This window comes from Dunckerocampus dactyliophorus, chromosome 6, assembly GCF_027744805.1.
Source record: "Dunckerocampus dactyliophorus isolate RoL2022-P2 chromosome 6, RoL_Ddac_1.1, whole genome shotgun sequence".
NCBI lineage: Eukaryota > Metazoa > Chordata > Actinopteri > Syngnathiformes > Syngnathidae > Dunckerocampus > Dunckerocampus dactyliophorus.
In genome coordinates, this window is record NC_072824.1 from 1,975,448 (window position 1) to 1,995,567 (window position 20,120).

Here is a 20,120-nt window from a genome sequence, read left to right on the forward strand (position 1 = left end):
CCTACTAATAGTTGGATGGTGAGGCTGTACCTACTAATAGTTAGATGGTGAGGCTGTACCTACTAATAGTTGGATGGTGAGGCTGTACCTACTAATAGTTAGATGGTGAGGCTGTACCTACTAATAGTCGGATGGTGAGGCTGTACCTACTAATAGTTAGATGGTGAGGCTGTACCTACTAATAGTTGGATGGTGAGGCTGTACCTACTAATAGTTAGATGGTGAGGCTGTACCTACTAATACTTAGATGGTGAGGCTGTACCTACTAATAGTCAGATGGTGAGGCTGTACCTACTAATAGTCAGATGGTGAGGCTGTACCTACTAATAGTTAGATGGTGAGGCTGTACCTACTAATAGTTGGATGGTGAGGCTGTACCTACTAATACTTAGATGGTGAGGCTGTACCTACTAATAGTTAGATGGTGAGGCTGTACCTACTAATAGTCAGATGGTGAGGCTGTACCTACTAATACTTAGATGGTGAGGCTGTACCTACTAATACTTAGATGGTGAGTGGTGAGGCTGTACCTACTAATAGTTAGATGGTGAGGCTGTACCTACTAATAGTCAGATGGTGAGGCTGTACCTACTAATAGTTAGATGGTGAGGCTGTACCTACTAATAGTTAGATGGTGAGGCTGTACCTACTAATAGTTGGATGGTGAGGCTGTACCTACTAATAGTTAAATGGTGAGGCTGTACCTACTAATAGTTAGATGGTGAGGCTGTACCTACTAATACTTAGATGGTGAGGCTGTACCTACTAATACTTAGATGGTGAGGCTGTACCTACTAATAGTCAGATGGTGAGGCTGTACCTACTAATAGTCAGATGGTGAGGCTGTACCTACTAATAGTTAGATGGTGAGGCTGTACCTACTAATACTTAGATGGTGAGGCTGTACCTACTAATAGTTAGATGGTGCAGCTGTACCTACTAATAGTCAGATGTTGAGGCTGTACCTACTAATAGTTAGATGGTGCAGCTGTACCTACTAATAGTTAGATGGTGAGGCTGTACCTACTAATAGTTAGATGGTGAGGCTGTACCTACTAATACTTAGATGGTGAGGCTGTACCTACTAATAGTTAGATGGTGAGGCTGTACCTACTAATAGTTAGATGGTGAGGATGTACCTACTAATAGTTGGATGGTGAGGCTGTACCTACTAATAGTTAAATGGTGAGGCTGTACCTACTAATAGTTAGATGGTGAGGCTGTACCTACTAATACTTAGATGGTGAGGCTGTACCTACTAATACTTAGATGGTGAGGCTGTACCTACTAATAGTCAGATGGTGAGGCTGTACCTACTAATAGTCAGATGGTGAGGCTGTACCTACTAATAGTTAGATGGTGAGGCTGTACCTACTAATAGTTAGATGGTGAGGCTGTACCTACTAATACTTAGATGGTGAGGCTGTACCTACTAATACTTAGATGGTGAGGCTGTACCTACTAATACTTAGATGGTGAGGCTGTACCTACTAATAGTCAGATGGTGAGGCTGTACCTACTAATAGTCAGATGGTGAGGCTGTACCTACTAATACTTAGATGGTGAGGCTGTACCTACTAATACTTAGATGGTGAGGCTGTACCTACTAATAGTTAGATGGTGAGGCTGTACCTACTAATAGTTAGATGGTGAGGCTGTACCTACTAATAGTCAGATGGTGAGGCTGTACCTACTAATAGTTAGATGGTGAGGCTGTACCTACTAATAGTTAGATGGTGAGGCTGTACCTACTAATAGTTGGATGGTGAGGCTGTACCTACTAATAGTTAAATGGTGAGGCTGTACCTACTAATAGTTAGATGGTGAGGCTGTACCTATTAATACTTAGATGGTGAGGCTGTACCTACTAATACTTAGATGGTGAGGCTGTACCTACTAATACTTAGATGGTGAGTGGTGAGGCTGTACCTACTAATAGTTAGATGGTGAGGCTGTACCTACTAATAGTCAGATGGTGAGGCTGTACCTACTAATAGTTAGATGGTGAGGCTGTACCTACTAATAGTTAGATGGTGAGGCTGTACCTACTAATAGTTGGATGGTGAGGCTGTACCTACTAATAGTTAAATGGTGAGGCTGTACCTACTAATAGTTAGATGGTGAGGCTGTACCTACTAATAGTTGGATGGTGAGGCTGTACCTACTAATAGTTAGATGGTGAGGCTGTACCTACTAATAGTCGGATGGTGAGGCTGTACCTACTAATAGTTAGATGGTGAGGCTGTACCTACTAATAGTTGGATGGTGAGGCTGTACCTACTAATAGTTAGATGGTGAGGCTGTACCTACTAATAGTCGGATGGTGAGGCTGTACCTACTAATACTTAGATGGTGAGGCTGTACCTACTAATAGTTGGATGGTGAGGCTGTACCTACTAATAGTTAGATGGTGAGGCTGTACCTACTAATAGTTGGATGGTGAGGCTGTACCTACTAATAGTTAGATGGTGAGGCTGTACCTACTAATAGTTAGATGGTGAGGCTGTACCTACTAATAGTTGGATGGTGAGGCTGTACCTACTAATAGTTAGATGGTGAGGCTGTACCTACTAATAGTTAGATGGTGAGGCTGTACCTACTAATAGTTAGATGGTGAGGCTGTACCTACTAACAGTTAGATGTTGAGGCTGTACCTACTAATAGTCAGATGGTGAGGCTGTACCTACTAATAGTTAGATGGTGAGGCTGTACCTACTAATAGTTAGATGGTGAGGCTGTACCTACTAATAGTCAGATGGTGAGGCTGTACCTACTAATAGTTAGATGGTGAGGCTGTACCTACTAATACTTAGATGGTGAGGCTGTACCTACTAATAGTTGGATGGTGAGGCTGTACCTACTAATAGTTAAATGGTGAGGCTGTACCTACTAATAGTTAGATGGTGAGGCTGTACCTAGTAATACTTAGATGGTGAGGCTGTACCTACTAATACTTAGATGGTGAGGCTGTACCTACTAATACTTAGATGGTGAGGCTGTACCTACTAATAGTCAGATGGTGAGGCTGTACCTACTAATAGTCAGATGGTGAGGCTGTACCTACTAATAGTTAGATGGTGAGGCTGTACCTACTAATAGTTAGATGGTGAGGCTGTACCTACTAATACTTAGATGGTGAGGCTGTACCTACTAATACTTAGATGGTGAGGCTGTACCTACTAATAGTCAGATGGTGAGGCTGTACCTACTAATACTTAGATGGTGAGGCTGTACCTACTAATACTTAGATGGTGAGGCTGTACCTACTAATAGTTAGATGGTGAGGCTGTACCTACTAATAGTTAGATGGTGAGGCTGTACCTACTAATAGTCAGATGGTGAGGCTGTACCTACTAATAGTTAGATGGTGAGGCTGTACCTACTAATAGTTAGATGGTGAGGCTGTACCTACTAATAGTTAGATGGTGAGGCTGTACCTACTAATAGTTGGATGGTGAGGCTGTACCTACTAATAGTTAGATGGTGAGGCTGTACCTACTAATACTTAGATGGTGAGGCTGTACCTACTAACAGTCAGATGGTGAGGCTGTACCTACTAATACTTAGATGGTGAGGCTGTACCTACTAACAGTTAGATGGTGAGGCTGTACCTACTAATACTTAGATGGTGAGGCTGTACCTACTCATAGTTAGATGGTGAGGCTGTACCTACTAATATTTAGATGGTGAGGCTGTACCTACTAATAGTTAGATGGTGAGGCTGTACCTACTAATAGTTAGATGGTGAGGCTGTACCTACTAATAGTTGGATGGTGAGGCTGTACCTACTAATAGTTAGATGGTGAGGCTGTACCTACTAATAGTTGGATGGTGAGGCTGTACCTACTAATAGTTAGATGGTGAGGCTGTACCTACTAATAGTCGGATGGTGAGGCTGTACCTACTAATAGTTAGATGGTGAGGCTGTACCTACTAATAGTTGGATGGTGAGGCTGTACCTACTAATAGTTAGATGGTGAGGCTGTACCTACTAATACTTAGATGGTGAGGCTGTACCTACTAATAGTCAGATGGTGAGGCTGTACCTACTAATAGTCAGATGGTGAGGCTGTACCTACTAATAGTTAGATGGTGAGGCTGTACCTACTAATAGTTGGATGGTGAGGCTGTACCTACTAATACTTAGATGGTGAGGCTGTACCTACTAATAGTTAGATGGTGAGGCTGTACCTACTAATAGTCAGATGGTGAGGCTGTACCTACTAATACTTAGATGGTGAGGCTGTACCTACTAATACTTAGATGGTGAGTGGTGAGGCTGTACCTACTAATAGTTAGATGGTGAGGCTGTACCTACTAATAGTCAGATGGTGAGGCTGTACCTACTAATAGTTAGATGGTGAGGCTGTACCTACTAATAGTTAGATGGTGAGGCTGTACCTACTAATAGTTGGATGGTGAGGCTGTACCTACTAATAGTTAAATGGTGAGGCTGTACCTACTAATAGTTAGATGGTGAGGCTGTACCTACTAATACTTAGATGGTGAGGCTGTACCTACTAATACTTAGATGGTGAGGCTGTACCTACTAATAGTCAGATGGTGAGGCTGTACCTACTAATAGTCAGATGGTGAGGCTGTACCTACTAATAGTTAGATGGTGAGGCTGTACCTACTAATACTTAGATGGTGAGGCTGTACCTACTAATACTTAGATGGTGAGGCTGTACCTACTAATAGTTAGATGGTGCAGCTGTACCTACTAATAGTCAGATGTTGAGGCTGTACCTACTAATAGTTAGATGGTGCAGCTGTACCTACTAATAGTTAGATGGTGAGGCTGTACCTACTAATAGTTAGATGGTGAGGCTGTACCTACTAATACTTAGATGGTGAGGCTGTACCTACTAATAGTTAGATGGTGAGGCTGTACCTACTAATAGTTGGATGGTGAGGCTGTACCTACTAATAGTTAAATGGTGAGGCTGTACCTACTAATAGTTAGATGGTGAGGCTGTACCTACTAATACTTAGATGGTGAGGCTGTACCTACTAATACTTAGATGGTGAGGCTGTACCTACTAATAGTCAGATGGTGAGGCTGTACCTACTAATAGTCAGATGGTGAGGCTGTACCTACTAATAGTTAGATGGTGAGGCTGTACCTACTAATAGTTAGATGGTGAGGCTGTACCTACTAATACTTAGATGGTGAGGCTGTACCTACTAATACTTAGATGGTGAGGCTGTACCTACTAATACTTAGATGGTGAGGCTGTACCTACTAATAGTCAGATGGTGAGGCTGTACCTACTAATAGTCAGATGGTGAGGCTGTACCTACTAATACTTAGATGGTGAGGCTGTACCTACTAATACTTAGATGGTGAGGCTGTACCTACTAATAGTTAGATGGTGAGGCTGTACCTACTAATAGTTAGATGGTGAGGCTGTACCTACTAATAGTCAGATGGTGAGGCTGTACCTACTAATAGTTAGATGGTGAGGCTGTACCTACTAATAGTTAGATGGTGAGGCTGTACCTACTAATAGTTGGATGGTGAGGCTGTACCTACTAATAGTTAAATGGTGAGGCTGTACCTACTAATAGTTAGATGGTGAGGCTGTACCTATTAATACTTAGATGGTGAGGCTGTACCTACTAATACTTAGATGGTGAGGCTGTACCTACTAATACTTAGATGGTGAGTGGTGAGGCTGTACCTACTAATAGTTAGATGGTGAGGCTGTACCTACTAATAGTCAGATGGTGAGGCTGTACCTACTAATAGTTAGATGGTGAGGCTGTACCTACTAATAGTTAGATGGTGAGGCTGTACCTACTAATAGTTAGATGGTGAGGCTGTACCTACTAATAGTTGGATGGTGAGGCTGTACCTACTAATAGTTAAATGGTGAGGCTGTACCTACTAATAGTTAGATGGTGAGGCTGTACCTACTAATACTTAGATGGTGAGGCTGTACCTACTAATACTTAGATGGTGAGGCTGTACCTACTAATAGTCAGATGGTGAGGCTGTACCTACTAATAGTCAGATGGTGAGGCTGTACCTACTAATACTTAGATGGTGAGGCTGTACCTACTAATACTTAGATGGTGAGGCTGTACCTACTAATAGTTAGATGGTGCAGCTGTACCTACTAATAGTCAGATGGTGAGGCTGTACCTACTAATAGTTAGATGGTGCAGCTGTACCTACTAATAGTTAGATGGTGAGGCTGTACCTACTAATAGTTAGATGGTGAGGCTGTACCTACTAATACTTAGATGGTGAGGCTGTACCTACTAATAGTTAGATGGTGAGGCTGTACCTACTAATAGTTAGATGGTGAGGCTGTACCTACTAATAGTTGGATGGTGAGGCTGTACCTACTAATAGTTAAATGGTGAGGCTGTACCTACTAATAGTTAGATGGTGAGGCTGTACCTACTAATACTTAGATGGTGAGGCTGTACCTACTAATACTTAGATGGTGAGGCTGTACCTACTAATAGTCAGATGGTGAGGCTGTACCTACTAATAGTCAGATGGTGAGGCTGTACCTACTAATAGTTAGATGGTGAGGCTGTACCTACTAATAGTTAGATGGTGAGGCTGTACCTACTAATACTTAGATGGTGAGGCTGTACCTACTAATACTTAGATGGTGAGGCTGTACCTACTAATACTTAGATGGTGAGGCTGTACCTACTAATAGTCAGATGGTGAGGCTGTACCTACTAATAGTCAGATGGTGAGGCTGTACCTACTAATACTTAGATGGTGAGGCTGTACCTACTAATACTTAGATGGTGAGGCTGTACCTACTAATAGTTAGATGGTGAGGCTGTACCTACTAATAGTTAGATGGTGAGGCTGTACCTACTAATAGTCAGATGGTGAGGCTGTACCTACTAATAGTTAGATGGTGAGGCTGTACCTACTAATAGTTGGATGGTGAGGCTGTACCTACTAATAGTTAAATGGTGAGGCTGTACCTACTAATAGTTAGATGGTGAGGCTGTACCTATTAATACTTAGATGGTGAGGCTGTACCTACTAATACTTAGATGGTGAGGCTGTACCTACTAATACTTAGATGGTGAGTGGTGAGGCTGTACCTACTAATAGTTAGATGGTGAGGCTGTACCTACTAATAGTCAGATGGTGAGGCTGTACCTACTAATAGTTAGATGGTGAGGCTGTACCTACTAATAGTTAGATGGTGAGGCTGTACCTACTAATAGTTAGATGGTGAGGCTGTACCTACTAATAGTTGGATGGTGAGGCTGTACCTACTAATAGTTAGATGGTGAGGCTGTACCTACTAATACTTAGATGGTGAGGCTGTACCTACTAATACTTAGATGGTGAGGCTGTACCTACTAATAGTCAGATGGTGAGGCTGTACCTACTAATAGTCAGATGGTGAGGCTGTACCTACTAATAGTTAGATGGTGAGGCTGTACCTACTAATACTTAGATGGTGAGGCTGTACCTACTAATAGTTAGATGGTGAGGCTGTACCTACTAATAGTTGGATGGTGAGGCTGTACCTACTAATAGTTAAATGGTGAGGCTGTACCTACTAATAGTTAGATGGTGAGGCTGTACCTACTAATACTTAGATGGTGAGGCTGTACCTACTAATACTTAGATGGTGAGGCTGTACCTACTAATAGTCAGATGGTGAGGCTGTACCTACTAATAGTCAGATGGTGAGGCTGTACCTACTAATACTTAGATGGTGAGGCTGTACCTACTAATAGTTAGATGGTGAGGCTGTACCTACTAATAGTTAGATGGTGAGGCTGTACCTACTAATAGTCAGATGGTGAGGCTGTACCTACTAATACTTAGATGGTGAGGCTGTACCTACTAATAGTTAGATGGTGAGGCTGTACCTACTAATACTTAGATGGTGAGGCTGTACCTACTAATACTTAGATGGTGAGGCTGTACCTACTAATAGTCAGATGGTGAGGCTGTACCTACTAATACTTAGATGGTGAGGCTGTACCTACTAATAGTTAGATGGTGAGGCTGTACCTATTAATACTTAGATGGTGAGGCTGTACCTACTAATACTTAGATGGTGAGGCTGTACCTACTAATACTTAGATGGTGAGTGGTGAGGCTGTACCTACTAATAGTTAGATGGTGAGGCTGTACCTACTAATAGTCAGATGGTGAGGCTGTACCTACTAATAGTTAGATGGTGAGGCTGTACCTACTAATAGTTAGATGGTGAGGCTGTACCTACTAATAGTTGGATGGTGAGGCTGTACCTACTAATAGTTAAATGGTGAGGCTGTACCTACTAATAGTTAGATGGTGAGGCTGTACCTACTAATACTTAGATGGTGAGGCTGTACCTACTAATACTTAGATGGTGAGGCTGTACCTACTAATAGTCAGATGGTGAGGCTGTACCTACTAATAGTCAGATGGTGAGGCTGTACCTACTAATAGTTAGATGGTGAGGCTGTACCTACTAATACTTAGATGGTGAGGCTGTACCTACTAATAGTTAGATGGTGAGGCTGTACCTACTAATGCTACTAATGCAGACGTGCTCCTGCCTGCTTGTGTTGCTTACTGCTTGTTTCACTTTTAATTCATTCCTTCCACGTTTTGTTGATGATTTTTTTTCTTTTCTTTTCAGTGAACCAAGACTTTTTGAATCATATTTCATTTTTCCAACATATCTGACGAGCCAGCGACTACAACTCTCTCAACATGCCTGGAGGAGTAATCCAAACAAAGTCTTCTTGTGAAAGCTGTCGGATTACCAGGAAGAAATTTGTGGATTTTTGCCTTAGAAACTGAAGAAGGACTTCAGGAAACACTCGCAGTGGAATCCAATGGTAAGATGTCCACATTTACCTCCACAGGAAAGGGTGATAAACCTGTTACACACAACCTAAACGATACCGTGTCTTTTCTAAGACTCTGTAAAGACACATTTCCAGCAGAGCTGCTGAATTTCTATCAATAAAGTATCGTATAATAGACTTGGTGCATCCAAAATAAAGCTAAAAAGCACATATTTACCACTGCCAGAGCCCAATGTGACTGTTTATAACAAATAGAGAGAATAGCTACTTCCAGCAATGTAAGTGCCACTGTCTGTGACATCGCTAAACATCACCAAGGGATGAAACATCTGATTGTTCATGTGGGTGCAGTAGGTGTCAGAAAGCAACAGACTGAAACCTTCAAAGAGACTTCAATGAACTATTTGAGAGTGTTGATAAAGTGGCAATACCAATGTTCAGAAGTGGACCTCTCCCAAACATCAACAGGAGGATGGACAAATTCAGCTGGCTGCTTCAGCTGAACACACGGCTGTCAAAAGTCTGTGAGTGCAGACTGCATTCATTGAGAATTTCAATCTCTTCTGGCAAAGAGAGGATGTGTTGAAAGGAAAATGGCCACACTGAACAGAGGTGGAGTGAGACGACTGACGGATAACCTCCTCCATGCTTTGAGACATTACAATGGGCCTGGACCAGATCCTGTGCTGCCACCGAGCGATGAGAAGAAGATCGAGAGAAGAACTCCTGCCTTGCCACCCAAGGACCCAGCAAAGAATTCAGCCACAGGAACCACAGCCGCTCCTCCAGAATCCAGACCTCCGGTTTCACATGCAGCAGCTCCTGCCTCACCTTCAACACAGGACTGGGACCCACCTGCTACACCTACACCCTCCACAGATGCTTCACTACTGTTCCTGTTTCCACCATCGCCCATGAGATTTCCTGACCATCTTGAAAGCCTGGTGAAATCAGGGATTAAAATGGTTCCACTCACTCCCGACATGGCAAGATCAAGGATTCTATCCTCAAAAAAGAAACATGACCCTCTCCCTCCTCAGCCAATTCCATCAACCAGCTCCCCCGACTCGGCCTTCGCCATTGGCGCCCGTAGCTGTTATTCCCAACAGCATCAGTGCTGTTGTCTACGACAGTGGTCCCCAACCTTTTGTGACCCACGGACCGTGGGGTGTTCGTACATTATAGCGATTTAATTTATCGTATGTATTATGCAGAGATGATTACATGGCTGTTTGAGGTGTGTGGTAAAAGGCAGTGTGCTAGCATGAATTCACTTGAGACAAATGTGCACATTAGCACTTAATAAGTCATCCAAACGTACCTTTATGCATTCCCACATAGTATCAGCATTTGACAGCACATATGAGGTGAAAGAAAAATGCTAAAAATACAGTAGTAGTCTATCTGTGTGTTGAGATAAAGTTAGCACACGCACAATGGACATGCGTCAAGTGAGACGGATGTAACAGAGAGAATCCAGCCACTTTTCAAAATAAAACATCATGGAAATAATTTTTTCTTTCTGTGCGGCCCGGTACCAAATGACCCACGGCCCGGGGTTGGGGATCACTGGTCTAAGGACACTAAGGGCCTCTGCGTTGCTAAACCTCATCAACCAGAGGCCCAGGGAGGGAGTGTCCTCGCCTAAAACATTAACTACTGTCAAACTACTAGACTAGTTAAGAGACAGACAGTTAGGCTGTCCGATCAAAGCAATCTAATCCACATCCCTTGCAGGAACACAGCGCCCAGTTCAACTCTAGCTGATCTTAAACATGCTGTACTCAATGTCAGATCTTTAAGTAATAAATCATATTTGATTCATCATTTGATTTCCTTCTACAATTGATTTTATGATTTTTAAGACATGGCTGGACAAAAACACAGCTAAGTCTGTCCTGATTGAGTCTGGTCCTCCTCATTTCAACTTTGTTCCTGAAACGTGACCAAACCAGAGGGGTGGGTGCGTTTGTGCCATATTCAGGGACAATATACTCACCCAAAAATTGTCATTTGGGCTTTTTTCGTCTTTTGAGTATGTGTCATTCAAAATGGTGTTAAAACAGACTTCCATGCTTGATATTAGCATTTAAACAGATTTGTTTTATTGATGATTTTACTGAATGACTTTCAGTTGTGTGCACTGATTTGGACTGTCTGGTCATTACAGGGGACTTGAACGTCCATGTCCATGTAGCTAATGAACTCACTGCTGTCCTTGAAATGTTTGGTCTAACTCAGCATGTGACGGAACCCCCCCACAGCAGAGGGCACACTCTTGATTTGATCGTTACTAAGGGTGCTGCTATTTCAAATGTGAATGTTGCGGATGTTGCTTTGTCTCATCATGTTTGTGTTTTCAACCAAACCTTGCGTAGAACAAGGAACAGTTATTTTCCTGAAACAAAACAGTCGAAGAGATCAACTGCAGTCTGAGTCCATCAACGTGCTGCCTTGATGAGTGAGCCCTATTGTTCAATCTGTACATGCTTCTTCTAGCAGTGTGTCCTACCTCAACTATGCAGACCACACTCAGATCTACGTGTCACTGATGGCCGTTGAACGTGGTCCTGCTGATTTACTTTGTCACTGCATCAAACACATCAGTGTGTGGATGCAAAACAACTTTCTCCAGCTGAACTCAGACAAAACTGAAATCATAGTCTTTGGCCCACAGAAACAAAGAGAAAGTGTTATTAGCCACCTTGAGACTCTTTCCCAAAATCTAATCATCAGGTTAGAAATCTAGGGGACTCAGATCAGCCACTTTAATTTAATAGCATCATCAGCTTTTTTCCACCTAAAAAGATTGCCAAAATCAAGGGAATAGTGTCTAAGGCAGATTTAGAGGGACTAATCCATGCCTTTGTCTCCAGCAGGCTAGGCCACTCTAACGGCCTTTTCAACGGGTGTAAAACAGCTGCAGTACATCCACAATGCTGCTGCTCGAGTCCTGACTAGAACCAGGAAATATGAGCATAACAGTCCAGTACTCAGGTCTCTGCACTGGCTTCCTGTCGCTCAGAGAATAGACTTTAAAACAGCTCTACTTGTGTACAAGTCTTTTCATGGTCTTGATGGCCAAAGTACATCTCTGACATGTTAGAACCACACAAACCATCTCCGGCTCTGGGAAGCTCAGGGAGGGGTCGAAACACGCTGAGGCTGCGTTTCAGTTGTACACTGCCAAAATCTGGAACAATCTTCCAGACGATGTGCGACAATCCTCAACTTTGGCAACATTCAAATCCAGACTGAAAACACTTCTATTCAAATTTATCTCCACTTTTTTTTGTTTTATGCAATTTTATGTCATGATTTTATGAAGTGATTTTACCGTTCCTTTCTGTGAAGCACTTTGAATGACCTTGTGTATGAATTGTGCTCTAGAGATAAACCTGCCTTGCCTAATGGTTAGATGGTGCAGGTGCACCTACTAATGGTTAGATGGTGCAGGTGCACCTACTAATGGTTAGATGGTGCAGGTGCACCTACTAATGGTTAGATGGTGCAGGTGCACCTACTAATCGTTAGATGGTGCAGGTGTACCGATTAAGCAGGTAAACAATCAGACAGCCACCATGCAAACACAAGGCGGGTACCTGAAGGAGGCGCTCCTGCTCCTGTTGCCACCTTTCCACCCGTTTACGCTCCTCATTGGGGTCCCAGACCCAGTGATTTACACGCTTAGCCAAGTTCAACATGGGGGTCTCAATCTAACCGGACCCCACCCACACACATACACACACACACACCCACACAGATAGCACAAGGACAGAAAAATAGGAAAGGTGAGAGGACATGTGTGACTACATGTAAAGGACACGAGGGTTGAAGAGCAGGAAGGAGGACTAGGATGAAATGTGACTGGAATGTACTCACGCTCACGCTGCTCTCCTCCTGTCCTTCTGTGGATCAAATACGCACACGTGAAATACTTCAATATGGACACTTGACACTTACATTCTCCTACCAATGCATCACAGTATATCAAGGTAATGCCGGGACACCGTGCCAATGCGCCCCCTAGGGTCCACAATATCACTTTTCAACTTCTTGTGTACAAATTCCAATAAAAACGTAAAAAATATACTTTCCATATACTGTATAGTAGGGGTTAAAATGGAAAAAGGTCCTATTTTAATGAGAAAAAAAGTTGCAATTTTCCAAGAATAATTTCACTTTAGTAGCATAGAGTTTAAATACTCCTCCCTGAGTTACCACTTTGTCGTGGTGGAGGAGTTTATGTGTCCCGATGATCCTAGGAGCTACTGTAAGTTGTTGGGGGTTTTATGCCCCTGGTCGGGTCACCCACGACAAACAGGTCCTAGGTGAGGAACCAGACAAAGAGTGGCTCAATAGACCCCTATGAAGACAGACATCCTTGAACCAAGTTTTGCCTTGGCCGGATGTGGGTCGCCGGGGCCCCCCTCTGAAGGGGGCCTGGAGGTGGGGCACGATGGCAAGCGCCTGGTGGCCGGGGTTACACCCATGGGGCCCGGCCGGGCACAGCCCGAAGAGACGACATGGGTCCCTCCTCCAACGAGCTCACCATTCATGAGAGGGGAATCAGCACCTCCAAGTCCAAGTCGATGGTTCTCACCCAGAAAAGGGTAGAGTGCCATCTCCGGGTCGGGGATGAGATCCTGCCCCAAGTGGAGGAGTTTAAGTACCTCGAGGTCTTGTTCACAAGTGAGGGAAGGATGGAACGTGACATGGACAGGCGGATTGGTGCGGGTCTGCAGTGATGCGGACTCTGCATCGGTCCCTTGTGGTGAAGAGTGAGCTGAGCCCAAAGGCAAAGCTCTCAATTTACAGGTCCATCTACGTTCCTGCCCCCACCTGTGGTCATGAGCTTTGGGTGGTGACAAAAGGACAAGATGGCGGGTACAAGCGGCCCAAATGAGTTTTCTCTGTAGGGTGGCTGGGCTCTCCCTTAGTGATAAGGTGAGAAGCACTCTCATCTGGGAGAAACTCAGAGTAGAACCGCTGCTCCTCCGCATTGAGAGGAGCCAGATGAGGAGGTCAGGATGCCTCCCTGGGGAGGTGTTCTGGGCACCCGTAGAAGGGCCGGACATGTTGGTGAGATTATGTCTCTCAATTTACATCAAAATAAAGTTCTCTTGGAGACATATAGGGATGAAATAATTGTACAAATGAACATTTGCGAAGCAAACCAAGAATATTGAAGCATGATGGAAGGCTGAGATACTTTGGTGGTGGTTGTAGATGAATGGATGAATGTGTCTTTCAGGCAAATTGCAGTGCACTACATGGCTACAACCAGCAGAGGGAGCATTATTCAGCTCTTACAATGCTGGTGTGGAAACAGGAGTTCAGAAGGTTCAGGGAGATGAGTAATGTTATGGCTTATAAATGGCTCATTATTTGGCTACGAAGCAGCGCTACCTGTGAGGGCAGGGGAATATTCCGGCATGCTGATGGTGGTTGAAGAGGCTAAAGATGGCGACGTGGCCTGCCGCTCTCCTGCGGCCTCCTCACATGTGGCGGTGCCGTTCACCTGCCAGTCAAATATTCCTTAGCCATGGCCGCGCTGTCGCGGCATTGAGGATGCTTACCTGGCCGTGGCTGTGGTCCTCCAGGGGGTGTGGCTCCACCACGGTCTGAGTGAGCTCTGTGACGATGGTGGTTTTGGTGACGCAGTTTCTCCCGCTGAACAGCGAGCTGATGGTAGAGGAGGACGACGACGACGAGGATGAGGAGGATGACGCCTGGGGAGGCGTCTGGTGGACGCTTTCAGGCGCCGAGGAGGAAGCCTCGTTGGCCGGAAGGTCCTTCTTCTCTGACGGCGAATGCAGCGGGGAAGCGGGAGCGTCCCCGCTCACTCGTACCAGGCCGTCCATCTGAGTGCCGACAAGGATTAGGAGTGGAAGGAGTCACAGTCACAGCAAACAAACAAAGAAAAAGCAAATACACTGAAGGGATAGACGCCTGCCGCCTCTCCCTGTCCTTTCCCTGCTGTGTGATCCAGCGGAGCCCCTCATTTCACAGCCATAAATGTTACATATAAAAATATATATACAGTATAATCATTACCTCATTCAATACCAAACACGTATTTATACGTTTGTAGAAACCCGACCGCCCGATCCTAAAGACTTATTTATACGTCTTACATGTTTTTTTGCATGAGAGGCATAAAGAGGTGATGACGCAACTGCACTGTAAAATATTTTTACATTTAAAGCAGTTTTAAGCCATAAAAACGGCCACAAGGTGGCAGACGTGCATTTGCTAAGAGCTCGGCATGGATCTTTTGCATGTGAAACAGTGAAACACACTCGACAGCAAGGAGGAAGTGGAAGAGCGTGGAGGAGTGTAGCATGCAGAAGGTTACACGTTGTAGGGACATTTTAACACATACACACGCATGTTAGCTCCAAATGTGAAAATTGTAAATAGTTGATGGTGTTATGTTTTTAAATAAATGTTATTTTGATGTAAAACATCTTATGTTGGAAATGTTGTTAAGATGTTTGAGCTGTCACAAAAGTGAAAAAAAATAATTGTGTCAATGTGAAAGTTATGCTTGAAATGTATCTTTTCACACAAAGCTGTTTTTCCTCCCTTTTTTAGTGGGAACTGATATTTTCCTGAAACTTACCTATGTTCTACTGCTGATTACTAAAGAACAGAAAAAGGTAAAAACTAAATTTTTTTTCTGATGAAAGACGGGAGTCTAATTGTTCTTCTGGTAGGTTCCATGTATCCATATATAGCCATACACATTACTCTGTGTACCTTGAAAAATCTGTGAGAATCGTCTAAAATGGCCGCTACTGGAAGGGACATCTTTTGAAAAACGGCTGGGATTGAATGAGTTGAATAACTAAAAAGTTAAAAGACTAAAACAGAAATGTAATTCAATGTGACTTCAATGTGCTCATTCATGAACTGCATTCTGTTTCAGCTTTGATACGAAATGAGGAGTTATTCAATCATTTTTATATTTTTTTATTGTTATGTGTAGATTTTTTTGGTTTATTCTTCAATTTGATTTCAGTTTTAACATTATGAGGAATCATGATTTATTTAGTATCCATGTTATTATAAAATATGTATTTTTTGGTTATCTGTCTATGTTGGGGGTGTCCAAACGTTTTGTTTTTCCATTTTTCCAAATATTTCCTCTTTCTTCTTAAATGATCTTTGTAAAGTTTCAATATTATGACTTTATTCCCATAATATTATATAACTTTTTTCCCCAACCTACTTTTGCCAAAATGAATTTTCATAATATTACAACTTTAAAAAATATATTTTTGTCTTTAATATTTCAACTCTAGGATTTTTTTCCTCCAAATATACGAGGAACAAGGAACGAGTTACGCTGCTTTTGTTCCCCCGTCTAACACCACAACAGAGAGGGGCGGCTTGACATGACGCACATGCGCTAATGAGCTCAAATTTGTAACATAATTCATGAAATAAAGGAGTTACCCCTGTTAAAGTGCTATTTTTGACAGCGCTAATATTTTCCTCTCGTAATTCTAACTTTATTCTCGTAATTCCCTCCACCCAGCACAGCGCAAAGCGCAAGCGAAGCACGGAGGTTATGTTTTTGCTGGCGTTTATCTCTTTCTGTTGAAAATACCTTGAAAAGTTCTGAATGGATTTGGATGACATTTTCTGGAATTGTGGGAAATGGGACATTGAAGAACTGATTACATTTTGGAGGCTTTCCAAAATTCTAAATGTTCCCAAAATTCACCTTTTTCCCTAAAACTAATTATTACCTGCTGCTACTGCCACATTTCTCAACCCATTCAAGCCATTCCAACACCAAACTGTTTCTTGACATTTCCATTCCCATTTTTTCGGATTGCAAAATGTCTTTGATATAAACAGTTCAAACTACTTCCACATTTCTCAATCCATTCAGAATCCATTCGTTCCAAATTCAGAATTCTCAACTCATTCAGGACATTTAGCCTTTCCGGTACGCTGTGCTATCATGCTGGATGTTAGCATTGCTAGCATGTTAACTTTAGCATAGTAGTATTTTTAGCCATTTTCATAGCTAGACACGTATACAAACACTATTATGCTAGGTGTTAGCATATATGTATGCATATATCTTAGCACTATTATGCTAGGTGTTAGCATATATACTGTATGTCAATAAAATAAATGTAGGACTAATATTTATGGAGGTCTGCACTCTCCGAGTGCTTCTCTAGTATTTGAACTTTATTCTGGTGACATAATGACTTTGTTGTTTTGTTTGTTTCTCGTAGCATTACCACGTTAAAAAAATAACATCTGTTTTCTTTCTTCTTGATGGTACTAAAATATGCTGTAATAATAATAAAATCTTAATTGTGATCTATGACGAAGCCGTAGGTGAGATGTGTAGCATCGCCAATGGAAGTACAAAGTGTACTTCATGGTAGCATGGTGCTAACAGGAAGTGGTTGGACCAGTCACCTTGACTCCATGTGAGCTGCGGGGCTGGCAGTAGGGTTTGGCGGCCAGCAGGGGAATGGGTCGTGACGGCGAGGGCAGCGTCTGCGGGGGCTTCACGGCGGGAGGCGGCGCCTGTGCGACCCGAGGTGGGGTGCTTTTGGGCCGGGCTGGTGCGTCTACTGTGATGGGAGGTTCCGGAGATGTTTGGATTGGAGGTTGATGGAATTCTCGGGACAGCGCTGGTCTGTTTTCTGGAGAGTGGAGTGGCTCCCTGGGTGTCAGTGGGCTGGAGGAAGCGTCAAGTGGCTTTGCTAGTTCACCCGCTCTTTTCATCTCTTCACATTTCACGCGCTTGTGCTCTGTTGACTCCGCCGCCTCAGAGTCAGGAACTGCTCCCTGCTCACGGTCCACCTGATTTAGGGCCTCTTTGGGGTTTGAGGTGGACCTGGGGAGCTTGAGGTAGTCCAGTGTGGCGTCGCTGATGGTGAAGCGGAGAGCGTAGCGTTGCAGAACCACGGCCGCCTCCTCTGGGGTGGCGGCGCTGCCGTAGGCCTCGCACAGCTCCGCCTCTCGGCGCTCCCTGGAATCATGAAGAGAGAATTACCTCAGCGTGTTCAACATCACTGGAAAAGCTCTGAATGGATTTGGATGACATTTTCAGGAAGAGTCGGAAATGGGATATGGAAGAACCGATTCCATTTTTGGGGGTGATCCAAATCACTGTCTGGATCCGGGAAGATTTGAAAGGATTCTAACTATGGCGCTCCGAGTGCTGTTCTAGTTCCGACATTTTTTCACTGCTTGATGAGCTCAGTTTGGTGCATTTTTTCATTTCAAACTACAGTGGAACCCTTTTAAAGGAATAGTGAACTTTTTTTTGAAATTCTGCCCATCATCCACAATCCTTATGTGATACAAAAAGAGCTAAAAAGAGAAAGAAGAACTTGTAACATAAGAACTTCCTCCCTTCCTTCCATTTGAAGTTTATTGCCAAACAATTGTTTTTGTGTAGTAGCTGCATCGTTGTTTTTTTAATTAATATTTAACTAGTTTTTGGGTAGTGCATTGTACTTTGCATAGTTTTTCATATTTTTTTAAAACAATTTTTATGCGTAGCAGCTACACAGTTTTTTTTTCAACTGTTCCATTTTAAATTTTGGGGTAGTATTCTGCATAGTTTTTTTCAACAAACTGGAGGACTTTATACAGTTTTGCATTTGTTTTTTTAACAAACTAACTAGTTTTTAGGAACTATTTTGCAGTGTTTTGAAAATGCATAGCATTTTTGGTGAAGTATTTTGCAGTTTTTAAAGGAAAAGTGTACTTTTGGGGGCAATGTTGCCCATGTAAGATATGAACACACGTCCTTGTCTTGTCTGTGCATTCTAAAGATATAAAAACAGGTAAAACTACAAAAGCACTCGGCGGGTTTCCCCCATATTGTGATTTTCAGCATAAGTATTCATCCTATGTTTATTTTATCTCCATATTTCTATTCCTTGACTATGAAAGCATACCAAGGAAGGGTTTGAATGACTTAAAGAATGCTAACATTAGCATGCTAACACCTAGCATGATAGCACTAAGTACCTGATTAAGTTCATATTCGTGAAAATTGCAAAAAATGCTACTATGCTCATGTTAGCATGCTAACACCTATCACAATAGTATCTACCGATGAAAATGGCTGAAAATGCTACCATGCTAACATTAGCATGTTATTAAAAGACCTCCAAAAAGCTCCAACGGGGTTTTCTATCCATGCTGTGAGCATGTAGTAACAGCTACATTTATGATAACATGGAGTACTTACAGTATTTTGGGAACTTCCTTCCTAAGGAACGCTACAGCGTCAAAAACAAAAACACAGCAGCAGTGGCGGCAGCTCCAATATGTAGCGTTACCTGAGGCATTGTGGTATTTTGGCTGCTAAGCAAGCAAGAACTAGCACCTGCTAGTACCTGCTGTTGCCAGTCAGAGTAGAGCTGAGTACCGTAGGTACCGTGCAGTGGAAAAGGGACAAGGCTTACTTCTCCTCCAGGATCTCCTTGTAGGTCTTGATGCTCTTCCTCTTGCTGCAGTCGCCTCCTTCCTCCTTCATTCTCTCCATCCTCTTCCTCTCCTCTTCTTTCTTGATCAGCTCCTGCGAGGCGCAGCGACGGCGGCTCTTCCAGCGGGCCAGGTCCTGCAGTGCAGACGCCTTGTTAAACTACCATCATTTCTTCCTAATCTGCTTATTGGACGTATTTGTTGGCAGCGGTGTGGTAAAAAGTCTACATAGAAAGCTGGTAAGCAGGTTTTCTAGGTCATATTTTGTCTTATTATGTCGACTACTGTATATTGGGTAACAGGAGTGTAAAGGTGACTATAGGGGTGTTATTTCATGTCTAGAGGGCTCTAAGAGTGTTTACAATCGTAATTAGAAGGTAGTAAACAGGTTTTCTAGGTCATAACTACCAAAATATTGCATTTATAAATAAGAAATCCTACATTGTGGAAATTGGCTTAACACGTTCGGGTCTGGAAGCAATCAAGGGCCATCAAGGAGGGATTACTGGATGGCACTGATTGGCTCTTACGCTTTGCCACTGGTCGTCGTCCTCTTGGAAGTTGTACTGCTCGTGCATGCGCTCGTGAGGCGACACGCTAAGCGGCTGCGTCGCGTGTGCCGCCTCGTCGTCGTTGGCCATATCACTCAGGCTCACGCTCCTGGACAGGAAAGAGCAGCTTTGTTTCAACAAACACCCAATCCCACCGCACACGTCGAGACAATGAACGCCAAGAAAGAAAGCACCTTGCAAAAGAAATGACACAAGTCCAAGGGCGAAAACCCCCCCACAAAGTCAAAGAAGCTGAATGTAAGCAGCAGCCAAGCGTGTTAGCAACCACAACAC

At 43.2% G+C, this 20,120-nt stretch overlaps 1 protein-coding gene across 7 annotated transcripts in view; it reads right to left on the minus strand.

Annotated features, from left to right (window-relative positions):
• The window catches only part of LOC129182489 (LIM and calponin homology domains-containing protein 1-like), a 78,858-nt gene that overhangs the window by 26,616 nt on the left and 32,122 nt on the right, over positions 1–20,120 (minus strand). For 6 of the 7 annotated variants that reach the window (XM_054778696.1, XM_054778701.1, XM_054778700.1 and 3 more), the window contains 7 exons: positions 19,806–19,935; positions 19,257–19,411; positions 17,248–17,806; positions 14,379–14,663; positions 14,209–14,320; positions 12,682–12,707; positions 12,402–12,515 (listed from right to left, as the gene is read on the minus strand). In XM_054778696.1, coding sequence (XP_054634671.1) covers positions 12,402–12,515; positions 12,682–12,707; positions 14,209–14,320; positions 14,379–14,663; positions 17,248–17,806; positions 19,257–19,411; positions 19,806–19,935 — 1,381 coding nt within the window. The remainder of the gene's footprint in view (positions 1–12,401; positions 12,516–12,681; positions 12,708–14,208; positions 14,321–14,378; positions 14,664–17,247; positions 17,807–19,256; positions 19,412–19,805; positions 19,936–20,120) is intronic. The other variant, XM_054778699.1, reaches the window with a different exon arrangement.